The sequence below is a fragment of the Typha angustifolia genome, chromosome 14, assembly GCF_048772165.1.
Source record: "Typha angustifolia cultivar Huaian chromosome 14, ASM4877216v1, whole genome shotgun sequence".
In the NCBI taxonomy this organism is placed as follows: Eukaryota; Viridiplantae; Streptophyta; class Magnoliopsida; order Poales; family Typhaceae; genus Typha; species Typha angustifolia.
The window spans coordinates 8621523-8648611 of NC_133252.1; the positions used below are offsets into that span (position 1 = coordinate 8621523).

A 27089-nucleotide genomic window follows, 5' to 3' on the forward strand; every position below is an offset into this window, starting at 1 on the left:
CGATCAGAGTTTTCTAACTATATATTTTTTATTAAAAAAATAATAACATTAAGAGAGCTTATTAAATAATTTAAAATATAATATATAAAATATATATATTATATTAATTAAATAATAAATATAAAGCCACGTATTTATAGATCGAGATGCTCCAATAACGTCAGCGGAAGTATGGTATCAAAAAAGCACTTGTAATTGTGCGATTCTCCCTGGCAACATAAATAGCTTTTAATATTTCCAAATAGGCAATGACTTCAGGTTATGATGAGTGTGTTGGCTAAACCATCGGCGTCCAACAAAGTTGTCCTAATGAAAAAGACATTCAACCTGAAGATAGTTGAAGGTGGATGGGTTGCGGAATATATGAATGAATTTAATACTATCATAATTAGTTGAACTCGGCTGGCAACAACTTTGACAGTGAGATCCAGGCACTATTAAATTTATCATCTCAACCTGAGAGTTGGATTGGCCTAGTTACGGCCTTGAAAATTTTGTCAGGATCTTCTACTCTGAATTATGATGTTGTCGTAGGTGTTTTAATTACCCAAGAAATCTAGAGAAGATATCTGGCAAAGTAGTGGGGATAACTCTCAAAAGGAGATGATTATTGGCATTGCAGCATAAAGTGTCACATCAAATGGTATTGTAAGTCTACAAATATTAGACGGACAACATTGCACAAGATACTTAGGGCTTCCAAATAAATATCTATACAAACTCTAATTCTAAGATTTGATTTTATGTTTGGATGGATAGCTTGAATACTCTAGAGTAAATTTAATAGAAAATTAATGCAAAAAGGACATTCTCACTAATTACGGCAAAGGCAACTTTGGTTATGCATATCTTATGGATGAAGAACTTTTTAATAATAATAAAGGAATTACAAAGAAAATTAAAATTTATTTCATTAGCTAACACACTTAACTCTTATGCCTCTGTAAGTGGACGGGTAATTTAATTATTTTATATAAAGAAGTGTAGTATTTTTAATAATTTTTTAATAATTTAGTTTAGGGAAAGTATATAAAAAATAATGATAGTCAAGAAAATAAAAATAAAATCCTAAAATTTATGGGTTTATTTTGTTTCAAACCCTGCTTTATTACATTTTCAAAAAAAAAATCCTTGCATTTTATAAAAAAATATTCATTTAACACCGTTAATTTTAATTCACCTCACCTAAACATATAAGAATCTACAAATTATTCAATTTTAATTCAAGGTTGATATTATATAATTCTTTAATTCTTATTTTAATTTAGCATTTAAAATTTTGAATTATGCTTATCTCACAAGATTTATTCAAATTTTTTATCAGTGGTAGCATTTTGAAGATTTCAGAAATATGGGTTACTTAATTTTCTTGATAGTAGGGTGTTAATGAGATATCCGTTGTAAAAGACATGAATTTCTTTTAGAGAAATCATATTGTAGGATTCGAACCAATAAAAGTCCATAATATCGGGCTTATTTTACAAAAAGTCCTATTTTTAAATACGGGTTATTTTTGTATATACAATGTCCATCTTGATATTTACACATATACCATTGAATATGAATGATTTTTACATGTATACCATTTAAAATACTAAATATCCCCTGAAATTAAATAACCATTAAATTATTTTTAAAATTTAATAATTTAAATGTCAACATATAAAAATATTCTTATTCTAGTTTCCAACTATTTTTCTAAAATAAAATATCTTTTAACTTTTCTCTATAAAATTGTTCATACTCAAGCTGAATATAACTAGGAGGATAGTTATACAAAGAGTATATATGTTTGTAGGGTATACATGTAAATATAATTTTAATAGAGCATACAAGCAAATAAGAGATTTTTTTAAGGGCTTTTCATGTATTAAATTGTTCGGATTTAAACATATAGTAGTCCAATAGGAAAATAGAATAAAATAATGAAATAAGAAAGAAGAAAAACAACGTCAACATCTAAACAAGTCGGAGAGCTAAACAATCCACCAAAAATAAAAAACAAATGCCAGGTCATCTTGCATGTGCATGGCAATGTTAGGTCACAAACCATGTCTTCATTTTGGATACATTAATTTGGTGGAAAATGAATACGCTGAAGTTCCTTACTATGTCTAAATGGTTCATGATATTTTTTTCTCTACCTATAGCCCATGCCTTCATTTGAGCAAAACAATACGTTACAATAAACTGCTTACTCATAAGTGTTAGGTAGGATAGACAAACCATATCATGCCATGAGCATGATAAAAAGAATGTTTCTAAGTACTTAAGGCAGCTCAAAGATTTACTTCAAAGTAATCTACTAATGATGGCAAATAATTAATAAGATAAAACAACTCCATCAGACTAAATAAAACTAGTGCAACTTTAGACAAGTTTGGAAGATATTGATAGTCATAAATAATGCAACTAATGTGTTATCTGAATTTATCTTTTCTACATCTGATTTATTTATTTTAAAATTTTATAATATTAAAAAAATATTAATAGAGGAGTTAAGTTCTTCTAAGGAATACAGTAGGGCAATGGTGATAGTAATGAAAAGTAAATTTGATACATATTGAGGTGAGTTCAACATATTAATTGCAATTGCATCTATTCTGAATCTAAGACGTAAAATAAAGCTCGTTAAATTATCTTTCCTCAAAATTTATTTCTCAGATGGAATAAGGTAAAACAACATCAACGGACTAAACAAGTTGGAGAGTGCCAGAAAATGAATGCGAGGTCATCTTGCATGCACATGGCAAATGCTAGTTCACAACCCTGCACGTCTTCCTGACTTCACCCCGGTTTCCAGTGAGCACGCCGACATAGCCCAGCTTCACCATGGCTGCTCCAAATTTCGCCTCCCAAGCTGTCGGGTTAGTCGCATAGCTCGTCACCAGGGCCGCCGTCTGAGGGCTACTCAGCAATGTCTGGTCGGAAGTGAACAGCACTTTGTGAGCCTTCACGTTCTTGTAGTACTGGTTGTCCAATTTGTTTGGCGTCACAATATCCTGATCCACATGGGGACTAGAGCTTGCGGTCGATGGGCATTTTCTCCTCAACAGTGCTGCAAAGGATGGGTTCATCGACGGATCCTGGGGTGAGAGGCGACTGGAGAAGGACGAGCAGTGGGAGTCGCCGACGGAGTGCGCTCCGGAGAGGGTGACAAGATCATCCACGGATAATCCTTTGGATGCGAAATTTGCCTTGAGCTGCGTGAGGTTGAAAAAAGGAGGGGGCAGACTTTGGAGTGCCTCGGCCGCCGTGGACACCCTTCCGTCACGCCTACCGGAGGGGATGGCGTAGCTGATGTTACCAAGGAATTTAGCTGAGTCGCGTGCAGCGAAGGCGATGATGTCAGCACAAGAGACGACGCCGGGGCAGTGGTGCTCGACCGCGGCCTTGGCTTCGTCGATCACGTCGAATCCTTCCAGGCTATTATTTGGAGGGAACGTTTTCTCTGTCGTCGGATTGCTGCGGGTCGGGTCGAGGAGGACTGATGCATCACAGCCCTGCAGGTGCAACCATACCAACTGTCACTGTTAGATTCAAAGGTGATACAAAACCATAAGGATCTACTATATATATATATATATATATACCAACTGTCACTGTTAGATTCAAAGGTGATACAAAACCATAAGGATCCACTATATATATATATATATATATAATTATTTATATATAAGCAATGATGTGTATCAGATCTCATAATATGATTTATATAAATTAAAACGATGGACCAAATTATGATGACAGGGCTTTGTAAACGTACCCTAACAAAGCAATCGTGGAAGAAGAGCCTAATAAGGCCAGCGCCCTCGCGAGGATTCTTGGCCACAGCCTTATACACCACGTTTCTAACAATCTCCTCAACCTTTGGACACTTGCAACCATAGAATCCAACTTGTAGGGAAGCAGAGGACGTGGGAAGCATGGCTTGGATGGCCAATGCAAAGAGAAAGCAGGAGGCCAAGAGAGGAAGCTGATCTCTACTACTGCTCATCTTTACTATATATATATATATGCTCTTAGAGAGATAGAGAGATGAAGAAAGTGAGCAGCGAGGAAGAGCAACTAGCTGATGATGAAGAGCTGCTCATGCCGATAGCTATTTATAGATGAGAAGGGATGGGTTTGAGCAAGTAAACCAACGATATATAAGATAGAGAATTCTCCTCTTTCTTATGCCAACTTATGTGGAGTAGAGCTAGAACATGGACAGCACGAGATGACAGTTGACTTTTATTTCTCATGAGCTGTGGTCGATCAATAGCAGGCGTTGGCTTATTGTAGTACTTTTTTATCTTTTCTTTTCACCCCTTTAAAACAATTAACAAAGCGAATACCTTCATCCTTAATCCCCATTCCATACTGTGTGCTCAAAATAACTTCCTAATTTTCAATTTGCGACCAACTCGCACGGAATCCTTGAGGCCACGTTCATGATAACTGGGAGGGGCCACGTTCTGGCAGTGATATAATAAAATTGGTTTATCTCCACATATTTCTTGATCTGTACAATCTACTCATTAGTAGATTAGTAGATTAGTGAATACGGAATTTTGAAAAAGTTAAAACGTATTCTACTGTTCTACTGTTAGGCCTATAGTATTAATAAAAATGAGTTTAAAATTATTTGTACTTGTTATAAATCATAAAAAAATTATGATACATACTTAAACTCTATAAACTTGAAGAAATACAGGTACTTTTGTTTACATGCATCTGTATACTTTGATAACCATTTTTCAAATATATCCTATGAAGACAAATGATTCTATATGAACCTCTAATTTCTCTCTCTTTATCTAATGGATGAGATTATTTAGTATCGTAGATATATAACTAGAAGAACCTGTTAACGAACCGGTTACCCCTTAACTTTCAAAGGGTAAAATAGTGTCTTTATTTATTCACTTTCCTTAACATATATTTTACTAATCCAAACAATTATTCCGTGCTAAATTACTCTACTTCTTTGTTTCCCGAAGACATAAATCAATTAATATCCACTTTTAATATGGATTGCTAACCAGTTAAACCTTATGAATTATTTTGGTTAGAATTATTTTTTCAAGAAATTATTAGTTTGAATGGAATCAGTACTCTTGTATGAAATATATTTCATTAAAAACGATCCAATAACAATACTATATAGCGTAACAGCGGCGATTACGAATTTGAAAAGTTTTCAGCTGCAATTACAAGAAAAAAAACAAAAAGAAATAAATAAAGATTAGAAAGGTGCATGGCAAGAAAATTAGCATTCATATTATTAATTTGGAATAATATGACTTTTATGATATTGTGGCAATCCAGCTTAATGAGATTCTCTATAATGCAACCTTTTGATATATAGCTGATTAATTTGTTTTTAAAGCACTTTTTGAGTGTATACCCTTATAAAATCTATTATTTGCTTGTATCATTGTATGTTTATCTAAAGCTAATATTTACATAAATAACTCTTAGAATATATGTTATTTATATAAATACTTCTGCTTAATAAGACTGAAAGCATTTGTTATCCCTTAAGTTTCTAAGGTAGAATAATCTTGAAAAAATAACATCGACTAGATTTTAGATGATAAATAGATAATAAATATACTAAATATTTTTTTATTATATCCATATTATCTGAAATTCTATTAGTATTATTTTAGATACATTAAATTTTTTATCTAATTATCTACAAGTTTGTCTCTAATAAATATCTTTAAATTTAACATGTAGATTAGTCAAATATGATAAAAGATATAACATCTCAGTTCGAATATAATAATAAAAGGATAAGATCATACATATAAAATTACATAGATGATGTGCATTTAGACTTAATTATAAGGTGGTCAAATGTAATTTTCCCTCCATATACTTGTCTTAGCAACTAGCTGAGTTTCTATGGACGAAACTATACATGTATTTTCACTCTCTAGGAACTATTCCTTGTTAATTATTTTGGATTAATACGAGTGTGGATTAAATAGTCGGTTTGTTAAATATTGCTTTAAGAAAAAAAATGGGTAATTTGTTGGTTGTACCAAATCTTCTATTACGTTAAAAAGATAAAATGAAATTGTAAAAAAAATAAAAAAAACACGCAACGCAACGCCTCTTCGAGCTCATTTAAAGACTCGTGAGAGAGAAAAGTCAAAACTTCCAGCTTGTGCTGCCCATGTTCTAGCTTTACTCCACCTAATTTGGCATAAAAAAGAGGAGGAAGACTCTTTATCTTATCTTATCTTGGTTTTACTTGCTCAAACCCATTCTCTCTAATTCGCTCTTTCATTCTCTCTCTCTCTCTCTCTCTCTCTCTCTCTCTAAGAGCATAGATTTGTATATATTGGGGTCAAACACTTACACCTTGGGGAAGAATAAATAGTTCTCTACCTAAATCTAAGAACTGATCTATGCCAAAATATTCTTGAATCTTAAATTACTTGAGTGCAGAATTTTATACCTGAATCTATGAAAATTCTAATGGATCAATCCAATCTCTTGAGAAATCACCAACCATCCTTGTAAGCACAGGATTTGTCTCTAATGACCAAAAACCCTTCCTTTTAAACTATAATAATAGATTTTTTAAGACTTCAAAATTTGTCGTTGAAAAATTCTCTTCAATTTTTTTTTATTGATCTTTCTTCTCCCTCTTAGATGGTGTCAACAAAGAGAAGGGGACTGATCTGTAGATATTTTAATAATCTTTCAAATTCTATCTATTTATTATCTTGTGTCTTGAGAACCAATTCAAGTGAATATTAGCCTCTTGAGATTCTAAAAGTTGACTCCTCTTATTTATAAATCTCATAATCAGTTTATCAATAATTCTAGTTTTATCTAAATAGATATACACATCTATGGACTACATCCTATTAAATACATAGATCGTCAGATAATTCTTAATTTAGTAAGACAATCGTAAACATAATAGTATGCAATTTATAATTATATTACATATTTTCTCAATGCTAAATATTATGGTCCAATAATCTTCCACTTGGGCAATATATTAAATCTTTTAATTATGTATTGCTTAAACATTATGCACGAGCAAACTTTTTGGTCAACTTTATGTATTTCAAAATCAATTCTATCCATCAATCATATTACCAAAGAACTAAATTAACTTTTATTATATTTATTTGTAACTTAACCAACAATGATCACATTACTAATATAAGTGATATGAATCATGATTTGGATGTATAGCATAGAAATTTTATGTAAATTGTGATTTTGTCATGCCTATTTCTAACTTGGTATCCTTACTTAAAAACTTTAAATACCGAAATTATGTAATCATATTATAAAATGCATATCTAAACAACTAATTGCTTATTATATATCCAAAATTGAGGTCAAACCTAAACAGTGACATAATGTAAACATAATCATTTTATTAAAAATGCATATCCATATAAAGATGTTGTAAATTACATGACTAATATAAATTAACAGACTCCCACTAAAACTGAGCATCCCTTACTAAAATTACAACCATATGAGCAACATGCTTGTGAAATTATTTGGGTGTTAAACCCTTAGTAAGTAGATCTATTAGCATAAAGTCTATTCATCTATGCTCTAGCTAACTAACTATTTCGTAATATTTCCTTTACAACTAAGAACATAATGTTAATGTACTTAGACTTTAATGAACTTTTGTTGTTAGTTGCATATAACACCGCAAACTTGTTGTCACAATACAATTTTAGTGGTCTCAATTGAATCCACTATATGTAACCTTGTGACAAAGTTACGGAGCCATACACTATGATTTAATGCTTTATAGCATGCAATAAACTCTACATCCATCGTAGAAAATGTTATAAGAGACTGTTTGGCACTCTTCCATAAAATGGCTCCTCCAACCAACATGAAAATGTAGTTGAATGTTGATTTCTTGCTATCTTAACATCCTCAAAAATCAAAGTCAATATACCCAATGGCCTCAAGCCTTTCCGACCTCTGATATGTGAGTATGTGGTCATTTGTTCGCTATAGGTATTTCAAGACCCTTTTGGCTGCTTCTCAATAATCTAGACCTGGATTACTCAAGTATTGTTCTAGCAGGCCAGTGATGAATATAATATTCAAACGTGTATACATTTGGGCATATATGATACTCCCAACAATTGAGGCATATGGATACTTTAGCATTGCTTCCTTTTTAAAGGAATTCTTAGGGCACTAATTTAGACTAAACTTGTCTCCTTTTGCCACCGGAGTATCCCCTAGTTTACTGTTTGACATGCCATATCTAATAATAATTTTTTTGATATAATTTCTTTGGGATAAAGCTATTTAGCCTTGGATCCTATTTCTTAGTATTTTAATCTCTAAGACAAATGGTGCATCACCAAGATTTTTCATCTAAAAGTTCTTCATCAAAAAGTTCATACTCCCAGATATAAAATCAGGAATACAATATATTTATATCATTGCTAGCAAGGAATATATTATCCACATATAAAATTAGGAATACAAACTTACTATCACAGAACTTATAGTATATGCATTCATCCACTAGATTTGTGTCAAAGACAAACTGAGATAATCACTTCATAAAATTTGTAATACTATTGTCGAGACACTTGTTTCAGCCTATAGATAGATTTCTTAAGTTTGCACATCATAAACTTTGCATCTTCGGACACACAATTTTCTAGTTGCACCATATAGATTATTTTATCAATGTCACCATTGAGAAACACTATCTTAATATCCATCTAATGAAGCTCCAAATAAAAAATGCACAGCTTATGCAAATATAATCCTCAAAGAGTCTTTCAATGAAATCGGAGGGAAAGTCAATCTATAATTATTGTCTTTTTTCTGTGTGAAATTCTTAGTAATAAGATGAGCCTTATATTTCTCCACATCCGTTTGAATGCCTTTTGGTTTTAAATACACATTTGCAACCAATAGATTTCGCACATTTAGATAATGGGTCAATATCCTAAACGTCATTGTCAACTATCGATTTCATCTCCTCATTCATGACATCGATCCACTTTTAAGAGTTAGAGTATTCCATGGCTTGTTTAAAATTGATTGAACCATTTTCTAACATGCCAACATCAAATTCATGTTCCTAAAAGTAAACTACATAATCTGAAGATATTGTAAATATTTTCTCTCTAGTGGATTTCCTTAGTGGTACTATCTAAATTTTCTAGAGTATTTCTAGCACTGTTTGTAAGCCATATTTTTTGACTCTTATGGATTACAAAAAGGCTTGCTCCTAGTCTAGCCTACAACAACATCTTCTAAATTTCTAGAAAGCAATATCGGGTCGCAAAAGGGTGGATTGCAACTTGTAATTTGATATGAAGTCTGACTATGTGCTGTTTGATTTTGTTGAGTTTGGTCTTCAATAATGGGTTCGTCTTCAATAATTGTATCTTGAGCCAAATTAACTTATGTCCACACTAGCCATGACACATGTGGGAATATTTATATACTCTTCTTCCAATTCAATTCAAAATCTCCTTAAGCACTTGGCATTTCCAATAAAATAGCAACTAATAGTCCTTTCATCCAATTTTTTCTCATTAGGCTTATAAGGCCATGCCTCAGATGCACATCCCCATACACGCAAATGTTTTAAACTAGACTTTTGCTTAGTCCAAACCTCAAATAGATTTTGTTAGTTAGTTTAGTGGGCACTCTATTTAGGATATATGATATAGTCTTTAAGGCTTTATCCCATAAATTTTATAGTAAAGTTGTACGTCTCATCATACTTCTTATCATATTCTTAAACATTCTATTACGTCGCTCAGCCACTCTATTCATTATAGGCAAACCTGGCAATGTATATTGAGGAACAATGATAAATTCATCTATGAATTGTGCAAAAGGCTCTAGACGTTGTTCACCTTATCCATCATATCTATCGTAGTATAAGCCATTAGAAACGGTCCGCAGATGTCCTTTTGATTTTATATTTTATGACTTCTACACACTTTTTGATTTCATATTTTCTTAGATTGGTTTGTATCCTTTTTATGCAATTCACACAATCATTGATATCTTAAAAATTTAAGGGTTTAATAATATCATTAGACATAAGATGTCCAATTCTTCGTTTAAAAATATGACCTAATCGCTTATGTCATAATGTGGCCAAATTCTCATTAGTTAATTTTCTCTTAAGACTTCTTCTATCTATATATAAGACTTCTAAATAAGAACTATTGACATCCGAAAAATATAGAATATCATAAACTAAAAAAAAAAATCAAAGCTAACCTATTTTGAATCATAAAACAAAACAAATTTTCCATTTTCAAAAGTTTAAGTAAATCCATACTTATTTAATATAGAAATAGAAATTAAGTTCCATCTAAAAGATGGTACAACAAATGTCTCATATAAATCTAAATTAATTTCAGTTTTCAAAAGTAATTTATAAATCCCAATAGCTTCCACCTCAACTTTATTACCATCGCCCACAAAAATGAATCTTTCATTATCACTTGGCTTCTAGTAATTTAGGCAGTCCTGTAATAATACATTGATATGAGTAGTTGCACTTGAATCTATCCACCAAATGTGTCCAAATATAGAAGTTAAATTAACCTCCATACAAATCAAGATAAGAGGCATACCCTTCTTAGCATGCCATGCAAGATAATTTTGGCAATGTTTCTTCTTGTATCCAATTCCACCATAAAAGAAACAATTAGTACCATCCGGCAACTTGCATGCCCTTTTCTGGTTTCTTTTGAGTGGTCACTGTAGCTTCCGTATTATCCTTTAGAGTTTTCAACTGTTTCCATTTTCTAGAATTCTTATTTTTGGAGGTTGTAGCAACATGAGTAGTTTCTGTTTGATCTTGCTTCAATCTTTCCTCTTCATTACACATAATATGGGATGAGCTCATTCAAAAAAACTAAGTGATGCAAATTGGGTTAGATCGGATCGTATCATAAGGATATTGGGCTTGATGGATTAAAACTATTTATCTTTTAATTGATTCATGCTTATGTAAGCCCTTAAAACAAATCTAGTTAAGTCATGTAAGTCACTAAAGCAAGTTTAATTAAGTTTAGTAAGCCACTAAGACAAGTTCAATTAAGTCATATAAACCTCTAAGATAAGTCCTAGTTTGAGTTGTATAAGCCTTTGGGGCTAAGTCTGAGTAGGGCTCATTGTACCTAATCTTTATATATAGAGGGGCTGGGTATTATTCAATCCAAGCATCCAAGCATAGAATTAATTGAGTTTAGTTATTATTTTTATCGTATTTACCATTTTTATTTTAGCCATTATATCGTCTTCATCTTTATAGGAGTAAACCGTAACCACAGACTCCTTCCAAGCATTCAAACCCTAGCCACCACCTTCCTTCAACAGCCACCCTTAGCCATTCGCCACTACCCTTGGTTGTCCGCCACTCTCTAATGACTGCCACAACGTTGAATATTTATCGTTTTGATCTTGCTATATTATTTTAATTATATCTTTTCATCCAGACGTTTGATTGACGCGAAATGAAAGCCATTAGAACCCTATCTCATGAGGCTACCAACATCTAATATTTTACAATTTTCTTATGTTCTGATCAGTCCAAATCTGATCCGCAACATTTAGTATCAAAGCTAATCCTCCGACCTTCATCCACTTTTCCAAAGATATCTTCTAATCTGGCCATTCGATCTAGGGGAAATTAAATTCATTAAAAATATCTATTTTAGGTTTACAACCTCTCAAAATTTTATATCGATCAAACTCTCTTAAAATATCTATATAAATTTCTGCCCAGAAACTAATTTGAATTGAGTCAAGTCGGTTCGTATATCACCAAGTCCCTTTTTAACAATTGTAGCTCATCTTAAACTAACCAAACTGTATGGAAAGGGATATTAAAAGTAAGTGCACTAAAAGATCATCAGAGATCTCAAGCTTGAGTACCTTAATTTTGAAGCAACATTAGACATCTTTATGATGTACTCCCTTATGTTTTCTTTTTCTTTATACTTCATTGAGACAAATTTTCTTAGGAGTATACTAATCTCAGATGTATCATTCCTAACAAATCTCTTCTCAATGTCCTAAAAAATTCTTTAGCGATAGCAATCGAATGTAAAATTATGCCTCAAAATGCCTCTAGTATAGACCTCTTCATTATCATGAGGCACATACAATTTGACCTCTCCCACTTTTCTTTCCCCTTCTTTTCTTCAGAAGTACTTGAATCCATAGCAGTGGGTGGGACAATCCTTAACGCAAGGTATAGGTCCATTATGCCAAGTAGGGGTGTAAATGAGCTAAACTTGAGTGAACTGAGCTTAGCTTGGCTTGGCTCGATAGGTGGAAAAGCACAGCTCGGCTCGAGTTCGAGCTCAATTCGAGCTAGAAAAGATTAGCTCAGCTCGAGTTCGAGCTCAAAGGAGAGATCTCTTGATGAAGTGACTATCGGGGGTGGGAACAGCGACGAACGTCTACTATTAACTATTCGAACAAATACCCTAACAAGAGAGAGAGAGAGAGAGAGATCTCATCGGCGCATTGGGGGTGAGGACGGCAATGAAGTGACTGTCTAGGTGAGAAATAGACTCACTCCTCGATGTGTAGAGCAGCACGATGGTGTCGGCTTGCTCCTTGACGAGGATCATGCACCACGTCGACATCCCGCAATGCTCCACTCCTCAACTTCTAGATCCTCCGTAGCATCTTCCTCTTTTCCCGCATTTTCCTTTTTGCCGCTGAATCAGTCGCCGCCACTACCCACCACATCACCATCAACAAGGTGGAGTTGTGGAGGTGGATGAAAGTTTGGAAAGGATTTCAGTGGTGATGTTTGGCCGATGGAAATTTTAGGGAAAGAATGTTTAGAGGCTAAGGTTTTCTCATAAGTTATACATATCATACAAGCCTAATCGAGCCGAGCTTGAGCAAGCCAGTGCTGGCTCGGCTTGGCTCAATAATTTATTCGAGCCTAATATATCAGCTTGGCTCGGCTCATTTAGAGCTCAAGCTGAGTTCAAGTCAAGCCCACGAGCTTCATGAGCCCACGCGTTTTTCTAACAGCCCTAATACTAAGAACTATCATTAAGTTCTCTTTCCATGATTTAAAGTTAGTCCATAAAATATATGTATGCTATTTAGGCCTATAGCAATGCTAGCTGTATAGCAAACAAAGAATAAACATATAAAACAACACAATTTAGTCAAAAAAACACATAATTTTAAATTCAAATAAAGTCTAAACCAAACCATCTTCATTAAGGTATCAGTTTCCATTAATTGGTCACATTTGGGCGACGAATTAATTTCTTATAATACTTTGGTGCAATAAAAGATAATTGATGATTCAATAATATATAGATCAACATGCCTTCATTTGGGCCAACATTATTGACATCGTTAAATATAACAATGATCACTATACTTTATTATCACTAAATTGCACAAACAACTTTAACAAGCATTAACCTTCTTTAGGGCGATCAATATTTGCACTTATTGAATACACGCCTAATATTTTTTATACAATGAACACAAATTAACCTTGTCAGAATAGGCCGCTTTGGTGACATTATAACTCAATTAATTCAATTTAAAGTACATATATAACCTAAGTGACTTTATAAGAATCAAAACTTATAATTAACCTTAAAACATACACAAAATTGCATTATAATAATAATAGTTTTAAAAAAATATATGATATTCACAACATGTTCGCATCACATTTGAACGTGACTTGTAGGCGTTCAAACGCACCTTGAGGGACGTTCATAAGATAGGTGTTTTTTTGTGTTCGAACGCCACTAGTAAGATAAGTGATTGTATCGAATGCAATTGGCTAGATAAGTGACTGTATTCGAACACACTCAAGTAGTGTTCGAACGCATTGAGGCTAAGTTTCAACGCACTCGGGACGCATTCAAATGCGCCCACGTAACGTGTAATTTGAGAACGAAATCAACTCTTTAGTTTGTGCTTTTCAAGACTTTAAATTTAAGACAAAATTCTATTAAGATTTATTAAAAAACTTTAACCAATAATTTGATAAAAAAAATGATCAAAACAATCCTAATTCTTTCAAGATCAAGGAAAACCTACCTTTTGGCATAGGAGGCTCTCATACTATTTGTTGGGGGTCAAACACTTACACTTTGGAGAAGAAGAAACAGTTCTTCATCTAAACCTAAGGAGCGACCTATGCTAAAATATACTTGAATCTTAAATTACTTGAATATGAAACTTTATATCTGAATCCATGGAAATTTTCATGGATCAATCTAGTCTCTTGAGAAATCATCAACCGTCCTTGTGAGCAAAGAACTTGTCTCTAATGGTACGAAGCCATTATTTTCAAACTATAAGAATAGATCTTCTAAGGTTTCAAGATTTACCTTCAAGAAATCCTCTCCAATTTTGTTTCTTAAGATTCTGGAAATTGACTAAGTTAACTATTCTTATTTGCAAATCTCATAATAAGTCCATTAATAATTATAGTTTTGCCTAAATAGATTTACATATTTATAGACTACACTCTAGTAAATATATAGATTGATCTTTAATCAAAATTGATCACTTTAGCAATACAATCATACATGACTATATGTAATTCAAAATTATATTACATATTTGCCCAACGTTGAATACTATGATCTTACAAAAGAGATATAGAGGTCAGCTTCCTCTCTTGGCATAATGCCTTCATAGTAAGGGCTCGGCGATAGCCTTATTTGGATGTTCTTGCACGATTCTTTATTAGGGTAACTAAGTTTACAATATATATATATATATATTAATAATTAAGTCTTACTTTTTGTAGAATTTGTATGTATATATGAGTGAGATTAATTACCAATAACTTTTGAACCAGGGCTCTAATACTTCTATACTCTTTGACCTGACAATGGCCAACCCCAACATAGAGAAAACTTTCGCTGTAAACAACCCTTGCTTGGAGGGCTTCGAAGTGTTCGATGAAGCAAAGGCTGCTCTCGAGCACCACTACCCAAGCATCTTCTCTTGGGCGAACGTTATTGCCTTTGTTGATGCAACAAAATTTCGTAGTGATATTAACTACGTCATTTGCTCTTGAAGACGAGACAGAAGGGTCTCCATCGCAGCCGAGAGGCTCCAAAATTTGTCGCCTCCTTTCTTCAATCTCGCCCAACTCATCGCTAGCTCTGCATCCAAGGTGTTATATGTGGATAATTTAGCCACCTTCTCTAGAGCACACTCCATTGATGATCTCGACTACTCATTGCTCTCACTTTAGGATCCATCAATCAGGCCATCTTTATTACTTCAAGAGCAAATGCCCATTGATTGCGAGCCCTATTGTGGTTGTGAATTAGGATATTGTGATGCCAAATTAACTAGATAGCCAATACGACAAGGATGTGATAATTCATAGACTGCGGTTCTCTTCTTGAGTAGTAGCAAGTATCTCATGATGAAAACTACATATGTTATGCAAATCAAAGGATGTGTCCACACGTGCTTGGTGAGAAAAATAGTTAGAGCTGATGCGAATTTTAATGCCACATGGAAGAAAACATCTATATCTATTGTGGCTTTTAATGCCACATCTACAATAAGTAGGAACAAAATAATTTCTATAAATACTCTTCCTATTCATAGCATACATACAATCATGGTCATACATAGGTCTCACCAAACAAAAAACAAAAAATAGAACAATATCACCTCCCTTACTTGATGTAGATGGTATAATCTAAAGAGGCATTTCCGTTGTAGCCATACCCTCCTTTTTTTTCCTCCTCAAGGTAATCTCATTCGCCGCTTAGTATTTTAATTTTCTCATCGGATGTATCTCTTTGATATTAATTTCAATTATATACCCTTCTTTGCATTTTCTCAATTGATCTTCAATGAACCTAGAGAGAAAAAGAGATTGATTAACTTTTAATAAATCAAATTATAATTTGTTAACTCTAACGTCCAGATTTTTTCTACATTCTACATGTTTATGCAACTTCTAAATTGAATTTTGTCAAGTAATTAAACTTTCTCGGAAGTTAATTATGAGAGAGATAAAGAATTTTTTTAAATCTCATTGGAGCTTCTCTTTTTCTTCTTTTTAAGTCATTCTATTTCATTGATTAACTTTCTTAGTCGGCCATTATCTCATAGTTTTTATTTTTCAAGCTCTTTGTTTTCCTACTAGTTTTAGATTTTTCTTTTGCAGTTTGTAGAACTTTTAAAATATAGAGTTATATGTGGCTTGAAGGTCCATGTCGAAGAGACATGAATTAAAGTTGGTTCCACTCGAGTAAGAGTTGGGATAGAAAAGTAAACACAATAGACACAGAACCATAATTTTTTAATATAAAAAATCTCTCAATGCGTCAAGAGAAAAGAAAAAATCGAATCCACTTAAATTAGATCAATCCATATCATAACATTCTTAGAAATAAGAAATACTTACAAACACTTAGACATTTCGTTTTAAAAGAGTTGACATCTAAGTCTTGTGCAAAATTGGTCTTGAGTAACTACTCAATGATTAGATTGCCTTCATGTCTAGTTGACAAGTATATCGCTATACATCACTCATCAAAGCTCTTTGTGTGTCAGTGATGATCATTGATGTAGATAACTTGTCTTAGCATTGACAAAAATCCTGAACTTCGACAAAAAGAAAGCTCCCTAAGAAATCCAAACACCAGACGAAAGAAAGCTCTCCTCAACTTTGACGGAAATCAAGCTCCCTAAGAAAAGTAAAACTCTTAAATATTTAATTTATGATCTTGCTTGAGTTCTCTAACTTAGTTTGACTTTTAGAATCCTTTTATATGTATTGTGCAACGTACCTCCATGATTCGTTCTATGAGAATCCCAAAAAGAAATACCAAAATTTATACTAGTTTCAAAACTATTTGCTTCTAATCAACCTATTGAGTGCCCACCTGACTTACCGAGTGTACACCTAGCCATGATCTATATACAAAGTCGTATGTAAATTCTATTTTGAAGTGCGCACCTAGCCTGCACAATGGAGAGCTCATTGGATTGAGTTGATTTCTCGTTTGATCTTCAATTTTCTCTCGGTAAGCACTATTCCACAAGGCATATGTCTTAATCTTATATTAAATATAGGTACATCAATTCATAGTTCTTATTATATTTTGTTCGCATAATGGTTTTTTAACGTACAAGTTTTTGCGTTTGTTTGATTGATTGCTTTGATTTTCCTATTTATTATCACTATGTCAAAATAGTTTTTTTACCAGCATTTATTTATCGGTTTGTATTTATTTTATTGCTTTGATTTTTCTATTTAGTGTATTATTATTTTCGGTTAACTTGATTAGTTTGAATTAAGAAATTGGATATACTAGATCCATCTTGCGTAACCAGAAAAGAGTTGTTTCTAAATAAGAAATAGGGCTCCCGTGCATGTTCTACGGATCGAAAAAAATAAGGTAAAAAGAACTGGAAGGCAGCACAAAGATTTAGCACAAAGCAATTTATTGTACATTACACTGATCATGACAAACAATAGCTACAAAATGAGAACAAAAGAAATGATATTAAACAAGACAAACAACATCAACAGGCTAAATGATTCACAGAGTGCGACGTAAAACAATACACATCAGAAAACAAATACCAAGTCATCTTGAGCAAGTCGTCACATATGCATGGCAAGTCATACTAAAACTAGCTAGCTAGCTAGTTCACAACGCTGCACGTCTTTCTGACCTCACCGTTGTTTCCAGTAAGCACTCCTATGTTTCCCATCTTCACCATGGCAGCTCCAAACTTCCCCTTCCAGGCTCCTTTGTGCCTCGCAAACTCATCCACCAAGGTCGCCGTCTGGGGGCTACTCAACAAAGCCTCGTCGGAAGAGAATAGCACTCTGTGAGCCATCACATTCTTGTAATACTGGTTGTCTAATTTATTTGGCGTCACGATATCTTGATCCACAATCATAGTAGGGTTTGCAGTCGGTAGACATTTTCCCCTCAAGAATGCAATGAAGGATGGGTCGATCGATGGATCCTGGAGCGAGAGGGACGTGCAGTGAGACTGACCGATGGAATGTGCTCCGGAGAGGGTAACAAGATCGTTGACAGATAAACCTTTGGATGCAAAGTTGGCGATGAGCTGATTGAGGTTGAAATTTGGAGGGGGCAGATTTTGGAGTGTCTCGGCCGCGATGGAGACTCTTCCGTCGCGCCTTCCAGAGGGGATGGTGTAGTTAATACCACCAAGGAATTTAGCCGCATCGCGAGCAGCAAAGGCGATGATGTCCGCGCAAGAGACGATGCCTGGGCAGTGATGCTCAAGAGCAGCCTTGGCTTCATCAATCACGTCGAAGCCATGCAAGCTAGGGTTGTTTGCAGGGGAAGTTTTCTCCGTGTTGGGGTTGGTTGGTGTTGGATCGAGGAGTACGGAAGCATCACAGCCCTGGTCCAAAATTTATTGTCTCATTCATATATACATATGAATTCTAGAAAGAAGAAAATTTCAATTATAGAACAATATATTTAGTAATGTATAACTTTATTACCCTGACAAAGCAATCGTGGAAGAACATTCTAATAAGGGCGGCACCAATGCCAGGAGTATCGGCCACAGCCTTGTGCACCACCTTTCTCACAATCTCCTCAGCCTTTGGGCACTTGCAATCATAGAATCCAACTTGTAGGGAAGCAGAGGAGGTGGGAAGCATGGCTTGGATGGCCAATGCGAACAGAAGGCATGCCAAGAGGGGAACCTGACATCTACCTCTGCTCATCTTTACTATATCTAGATCTGAGAGAGAGAGAGAGAGAGAGAGAGAGAGAGAGAGAGAGAGAGAGAGAGAGAGAGAGAGAGAGAGAGAGAGAGAGAGAGAGTGAGAGAGAGAGAACAGTGAGGAAGAGCTAGCAGCTGATGATGAGGCTGCTCATGCTGGTAGCGATTTATAGATGAGAAGGGATGGGTTTGAGCAAGTAAACCATGCATAGATACGATAGAGACTTCTCGTTGTTATGCAAATTAGGTTGAAGAAGTAAAAGCTAGAACGTGGGTGGCACAAGCTGGAATTTTGACTTTTATTTCTCAAGAATGAGCTCGAAGGGGTGTTTACAATTTCTATTTAATGTAATAGAAGATTTGGTACAACCGACAAATATTTAATCTAAACTCATTCTTAATCCAAATATTTGTCGGTTGTACCAATCCTTCCTAAGTACTTACTGAAACATGTTTTTTACTAATGTAGTTCCGCACATTAAATATTGTACCGTGTATGTAAGTTACAAACTTACTTGAATTTTATTCAAGTAGGTGACTTCGAGGTAGATATGTATATTGTTCAATTAAATTAGTTACTAAATGATTCTTGATACCCGTAGCAAATAAAATGAGTCCTTGATTTCGTGGTATTCACATTGATCAAAACTAAACTAGTGGGGGTAAACAACTCTTTAACTCATCTAATTGAGAATTTTATTTGATGTGAGGACTTAGACTAATCAAAAACAATAGTTAAATAATTTTAAAGTCTAAACATAGTACAGTACGAGTAGGCTGTACATGCTAATAACAAAGTACAAATATATTGATCCAAATTATACGAGTAGACATGAATATTGACAGCCAAATTTTCTTTTTAATTAAAAGAGAAGTTGCTAACCGAGTTAAGTTTATTACACTTGGGAAGAGAATACAGTCTCAAAACTGAAAATACAACCCAAAGTATAGAGGGAGAGAGAGGTTCAGCCTATCCGGGTAACAAAGTTACAATTCCTACCAACACGGGCAACCTAACCAAATCTGCAGCTTTTTTACATTTCGTGTTTCTACAAACAAAATTAGAGATGGGATCAAAATTAGATGTCAATCTTGCAATTGGATTCTTCTAATTTGTTGAAAACAGCGACGATGATTTCGGTATTACTATTAAAAAATATTCTTGGAATCTTGCCAACTAGCATAGCATAGTGCTTCTTTAAGAGCACTGGGGTTTGACACCTAAGTTTCTAGATCCATCATTTTTCTTTTGAAAATTTCTGTAGCAAGTACTTCTCTAGCTTTCCAGTCCTCTCTTCTTAATAACTTTTTTTTTTTCAGGAAGATATCTTTCTTACTATATGCATCCCAACCACAGACATTACTCATATTCTACCATCATCTATATTGATCCTCTTGGTAATTCATCTATCATCTATCGTTTTTAAACCCTAGATCATCTTACCATCTAGCTATGCCTTTCCACGAACTTTCATTTAGTCCAAATTACTCCGCAACCTCCAACAATTCCTAGAAGTATGTCCCATAAGTCTCGTTAAATCAGCCTCACCGAGATCACCTATCAGTATTGGTACACACCAATTTCAAATATCCACAAGCAACTTGTGGCCCAACTAAATTCAATATGTACCCACTCTTGTCTATGTGTATTGCATCCAAATAGACAGCAATATTTTTTTTGCCTTATAGGCTACTATCGTCAGTTCATCGATATGATATGAAAAATTTGTTGCCCCATTAACATCCTTACAGAATAAGGTTGTGTTTAGATGGACAGACAAGTAATAGGACGCATTTGAGAAGTTGAAATGCAGCCTTGACCTCTGCTTTCATTTTAGCTCTAGCCAATTTTCTAAATATATTCGTTATTGAGTGTGATGCTTTCAGAGTTAGTATTGGTCCTGTTTTCATACAAGATGGTTGGCCCCTGGCTTACTTTAGTAAGGCTCTAACTTAAATCTTAGCAACTATCTACTTATGAGCGAGAGATGTTTGCAATTCTTCGTGCTATCATAAAGAGGAGTCATGTCTCATTGGTCATTACTACATTATTAACATTGATCAATAGACTTTGCAATTCTTTTGGAGTTAGTGAATATATACAGTGGCATAACAACGATAGATATCCAAGCTACTTGGGTATAATTATGAAATAGCGTATAAAAACGGAACCTGTTGACGCATACCTCCAATTTAGCAAGATGATCATTTTCTATTTAATCTTGCTTCAATCTTTCCTCTTCCTGAACACAATCTGAGATAAGTTTATTTAGAGACGAAGTCTCTTTCTGACAATTGTAACTGAGCTTAAATTAACCAAATTGTGCGGGGATGAGATATCAAACTAAGTGCACTAAAAGATCATCAAAGATCTCAAGCTTGAGTGCCCTTAATATTGAAGCAACATTAGATATCGCCATAATGTACTTTTGTATGTTTCATTTTCCTTTATACTTGATTGAGATGATTTTCGCTAAGAGAGTACCAATCTTAGACTTTTCATTCCTAACAAATATCTTCTCAATGTCTTCCAAAAATTTCTTAGCTGTAACAATCGAATTTAAAATTGTGCCCCGAAATGCCTATGATATAGGCCTCTTTATTATCACGAGATACATGTGATTGACCTCTCTCACTTTTTCATTCTCCTTTTCTTCATAAGTAATCAATCTATAATAGTGGGAGAGACAATCCTTAATGCAAGGTCTAGGCCTATTATACCAAAAACTATCATTAAGTTCTCTTTCCATAATTTAAAATTGGTTTAACATAAGTATATCATTTAGGCTTGTAGCAATGCTAACTGAATAATAAACAAAAAATAAACACAGAAAATAATAAATTTAGTTGAAAACACATAAGTTTATAAACTAAATTCAAATAAAGCTAAACCAAACTATCTTTATCAAGGTATCGTTTTCCATTAATTGATCACCTTTTGGCAACGAATTAATTTCTTATGATACTTTGGTGTAATAATAGAGTATTGATAATTCAATAATATATCGATCAACATGCATTCCTTTGGGTATTCATTATTAATATCGTTAAATATAATAATCATCACTGTACTTTATTATCACTAAATTGCACAAACAACTTTAACAAGCATTAAACTTCCTTTAGGTCGACATTTCTATCGATACCAGATGGTATTTGGAAAGACAATTCTATGAATTTCATAGAATGTCTTCCGCTAATATATGGCTACTCTCTTATTTTTGTAATGGTTGACAGATTGAGCAAGTATGCGCACTTTTCTACATTGTCACATGCATTCTCTGTCAAGTCGGTGACTGAAACTTTTGTGAGAGATGTTGCTAGGTTGCATGGCATGCCACGCATGACTGTCTCTAATAGTAATCATGTATTTGTGAGCAACTTTTGGGTGAAGTTTTCGGATTACAGAAGACTCGATTGAATTTCAGCTCGGCCTACCATCCATAGACGGATGGCCAAACCGAGGTAATCAATTGAGGCATTAAGTAGTATTTACGATGCTTTGTGGGAGAGATGTCGAGACGATAGTTGGAGTTCTTACTATAGGCGGAGTAGTCTTATAACACCACCTACCACAGTAGTATTGGCATGACTCTATTCGAGGTAATGTATGGGCGCACAATTTTGACATTACGTGCCTATGACCCTGTGGCATCTGCAGATCAGACGGAGGTGAACTTGGCATTACTGGATAGAGACGCCATATTGAGGAGGTTGCGTGCCCATCTTAAACTTGCTCGAAACTACATAAAGCAAGTTTATAATTACGGTCATCAGGAGCACGAGTTTGACATCTATAGTTGGGTGTTCGTGAGAGTGCAAACGTACCGACAGGTGACCTTGCGTCCGATGCGAAATTAGAAGTTAGCACATCACTACTTCGGTCTATTTAGAGTGTTAGAGTGTATCGGTCTGGTTGCATATTGCTTGAAGTTGCCTGAGGGGTTGAGAGTATATCTGGTCTTCCATGTTTCATTGTTGAGGGGGCGAATTTGATATCTATTATGGACCAAATTTGGAACGATCCGTCCGTTGGATGATTATGAAAATTTAGATAAAGGTAGCCTCGTGAGTTAGGGTTCTATTGGCTCTAGTTTCACCAAAATCGGAGGTCAGGATGAAAAGATAAAAATAAAATAGTGCATACCAAAGTTGTAGATTGGGAGGTTGGTGATCTTATCCCACTGGTTTGATATTATTCGGACGTCTGTAGAATATTCTATGAATATTTTTCCAAAACTGCGCAAAGTTAGATTTAGCTAATTAAATAAAATCATAACCTTCTAACTAAACCAATAAGCAAATAAATAACTAGACTTAATCTATTGAGTCTAATCTCCCCTTGATGTGATTCGATTTGACCTGGTTCACATCAAGATCACCAGGTCGTTGGATCAGTTCTACTAGAGCCATTGGAGGAGACAGAGATTGTGGAGCCAATTCGTGTACTTGCGAGGCGCCGATAACGTTATGATACCAGATTGGAGATGGAGGTCCTAGTCGAGTGGCTTGACAAACCATCCAACGAGGCGACATGGGAGTTAGAGACGAACATCTTGGACTGTTTCCCCGACTTTGCACCTTGAGGACAAGGTGGGGAAAGCGTGGTGGCCTGATAGTTTGAGTCTTTTCTTATTGCATTATTTATTTAATTTCAAAAAAAATAAAGTTTTTATAGGTCCCATTCGAACGCGAAAGGGAGTGCATTCAAACACCTGCGTGCGAACACCTGCATCAGTTCACATCCACAAAGAACGTATTTTGTGCGTTCGAATGCGATCGGCTTGTTGGTTAGCCTCTTAAAAGGTGTGGATAGAAACAAAAATGATTATTATGAATGAAACTTGATTTCTATCTTCCTCTATCCTCTCTCTAGTCTCTCTACCATAATCTCCCTCCTCCTTCACCAACTAGTCACCTTCACTGTTGGTAAGGTCTCATTTATCTTCTAAACTCCCTCATCTATTTAGTCATTTCTCTTTTTTGGGATCTCAACCACTTCTTCCTCTTCATCCATATCCCTTAAACTACATCAACCATCCACCCTCATCTCCATTATCATCCATAACCCTATCATCCTCTCCACCCGTCACTACCACCATCACCCCTACTCTAGCGTTTTTTCGTCCTAGTTATAGTCCAAATAGTTTTATCTAAATATGTATACACATTTATGGATCACACCCTACGAAATACATATATTGCCAAATAATCATTAATCAAAATTGATCACTTTAGTAAGACACACATGATAATATGCAATTTATAATTATATTACATATTCACCCAACATTGAATACTATGATCCAACAAAAGAGAGATAGATGACAGCTACCTCTTTTAGCCTCATGCCATCTTAGGAAGGCCTTGGCAAAGACCTTATTAGGATGTTCTTGCACGATTGCTTTGTTAGGGTAATTAAGTTATACATTACAAAATATATATATATATATATATATATATATATATATATATATATATATATATATATATATATATATTAATAATTAAATCTTACTTTTTGTAGAATTTGTATGTATATATGAATACGAATAATTACCAATAACTTTTGAACCAAGACTTTAATGCTTCTGTACTCTTTGACCCAAAACTGGCCAACCCCAATATGGAGAAAACTTTCACTCTAAACAACCCTAGCTTGGAGGGCTTTGAAGTGTTCAATGAAGCAAAGGCTGCTCTCGAGCATCACCGCCCAAGCATCTTCTCTTCTGCAAATGTTATCGCCTTTGTTGTTTGTGATACAGCTAAATTCCTTAGTGGCATCAACTACGTCATTTGCTCTTGAAGGCGAGACAAAACGGTCTCCATTGTAGCCGAGAGTCTCCAAAATCTGCCCTCTCCTTTTTTCAATCTCACCCAACTCATCACTAGCTTTGCATCGAAGGGGTTATACATGGATGATCTAGCCACCCTGCCCGAAGCACACTCCATCATGATACGATTCGGACTTCACTGATGTCGTCTTGAGCTTGGATTCACTTTAGAAGTATTTTTGTTTCATGTTTTAGTGTTTAATTTTTATTAAAATAAGTTTTCTGTAAGTCGCGTTCGAACGCGGGTGGAGTGAGTTCAAACACGGTTTGTGAACGAGGTTGTGAACGTGGGTGAAGAGAGTGCACTATGCGTTCGAACGCACTGTGAACGCCTGCATCACATTCGCAAATACTGATAGGCGCGTTAGATCACGCGTTCGAACGCCTGCATCGTGTTCAAATGCCTAAATCGCGTTTGAAAACCTACATTGCGTTCGCAAATCTAGATGAGCAAACTCAGTGCATTCGAACGCGGTCGACGAAAATTGTATTGTTAGGGTTAATTTGAGTTGTTGGTTAGCCTCTAAAAGGATGTGGATGGCAACCATAAGTGATTATTGATTATTGAGATTGAGTTTTGCCTTACCTCCTTCATCTTCTTCGCTCCCGTTCTCTCAATCCCCGGCGACGCCACTTCTAACCTCCCTCGACCGGCCAATTACCCTAGTCCCTTAGGTGTGGCCTTCTCCTCCCCCTTCTTCCAATCTATCCAACACTTGTCCTAACCCTTCCATCAACCATAACCCTTCCACCACCACTTTTCACCGGTGCCACCCCATTAACGCCGATCCACCTTCAACCACCATCACCTAGGATCACGTGCCTCCATCCACGGATCTAAAACAGACCACCCTGACCTTTATTCATTAATCGGACTATATCTCGAGATCCCCACATCAGATTCACCTGAAACTAGGTTTTTTGGAAAGCTATTTTCTGGGGCTACAACATATAAAAATTTAACATCGATCCAATAGCGGCATATTTCGGGATCTTATTTCAAAATTCCGTACCAGATCTAGTCCAAATCAGAGAATTGGAAGAGATCGAACTTTAGCCCAAAAGAGGAGATCATATCAATTTGGTATCAGAGCCTTAGCCTAAAGAGAAGATCATATCAAGCTTTGGTATCAGAGCAACCTTAGCCCGAGGCGAGATCGTATCACATCAGTGGCCTCCACTACTCATCGCTCTCGCTATAGGATCCCTAAATTAGGCCATACTTTATTACTTTAGAAATAAATGCCCATCAACTACAAGCCCTATTGTGGTTGCGAATCAGGATATTGTGACGCCAAATAACTGGATAGCCAATACTACAAGGATGTGATAGCTCATAGACTATGGTTCTCTTGAGCAGAAGCAAGTATCTCATCATGAAAACTACAAATGTTGTGCAAATCAAAGGATGTGTCCACATGTGCTCGGAGAGAAAAACATTTAGAGCTAAAGTAAACTTTAATGTCACATGGAAGGAAACATCTACATATATTGTGCTTTTAATGCCCACATCTATGATAAGTAAGAACAAAATAATTTCTCTAAATATTCTTCCTATTCACAACATACATACAATCATGGTCATACATAGGTCTCAGGAAACAAAGAAATAAAATGTAGAAACAATATCACCTCCCTTCCTTGATGTAATGGTATAATTCAAAAAGGTGTTTTCGATGTAGCCATGTCCTCCTTTTTTTCCTCCTCAAGGTAATCTTTTGCCACCTACAATTTCATTTTTCTCATCGAAGAATTAGAAATAGATGTATCACTTTGATAATTTCAATTATATACCCTTTTTTTGCATTCTCTCGATTAATCTTCAATGAACCTATAGAGAAAAGGAGACTAATTAACTTTTAATAAATCAAATTATAATTTGTTAACTCTAACATCTACATTGTACATGTTTATGCATGTAAACTTCCAAAAATTAAATTTTATCATGTAATTAAACTTTCTCAGAAGTTAATCATGAGAGAGATAAAGAATTTTTTAAATCTCATTGAAGCTTGTCATTTAAGTCATTCTATTTCATTGATCAACTTTCTTAGTTTTTCTCTCATAGTTTTTATTTTTCAAGCTCTTCGTCTTTCCTACAAGTTTTAGATTTTCCTTTTGTAGTTCGTAGAACTTTTTAGATAAAGGGATATATTTGAAGGTCCATGTCCAAGAGACAAATTAAAGTTGGTGTGTGGAAATCCAAGTAAGAGAAGGAATAAAAATGTAAACACCACAAACACATGACCATAATTTTTTTAATATAAAAAACCTCTCAATGCGTCAAGAGAAAAAAAAATAAAATCCACTTAAATCGAATCAATCCATAACATTACATTCTCATAAATAGGAAGTACTTACAAACACTTAGAGGTTCCTTATCTAAGAGTTGCTGCCCGTTTCTCTTGCACAAAATTGGTCTCGATTAACTATTCAATGATTAGATTGACTTCATATCTAGTTTGACAAGTATATCACTATGCATCACTCCTCAAAGCTCTTCATGTGTTGGTGATGGTCATT

At 34.8% G+C, this 27089-nt stretch overlaps 2 protein-coding genes across 2 annotated transcripts; both read right to left on the reverse strand.

Annotated features, from left to right (window-relative positions):
* Positions 1-2589: 2589 nt before the first annotated feature.
* On the reverse strand, positions 2590-4074 carry LOC140776344 (peroxidase 2-like). The gene is made up of 2 exons (XM_073120006.1): positions 3767-4074; positions 2590-3503 (listed from the first exon to the last, which is right to left on the reverse strand). The coding sequence occupies exons 1-2, from the start codon at positions 3995-3997 to the stop codon at positions 2757-2759; spliced, it is 978 nt and encodes a 325-aa protein (XP_072976107.1). The 5' UTR covers positions 3998-4074; the 3' UTR covers positions 2590-2756.
* Positions 4075-17664: 13590 nt separating this feature from the next.
* On the reverse strand, positions 17665-18733 carry LOC140775699 (peroxidase 2-like). The gene is made up of 2 exons (XM_073119106.1): positions 18506-18733; positions 17665-18402 (listed from the first exon to the last, which is right to left on the reverse strand). Exons 1-2 carry the CDS (start codon positions 18731-18733, stop codon positions 17665-17667), a joined length of 966 nt encoding a protein of 321 aa, XP_072975207.1.
* Positions 18734-27089: the final 8356 nt, after the last annotated feature.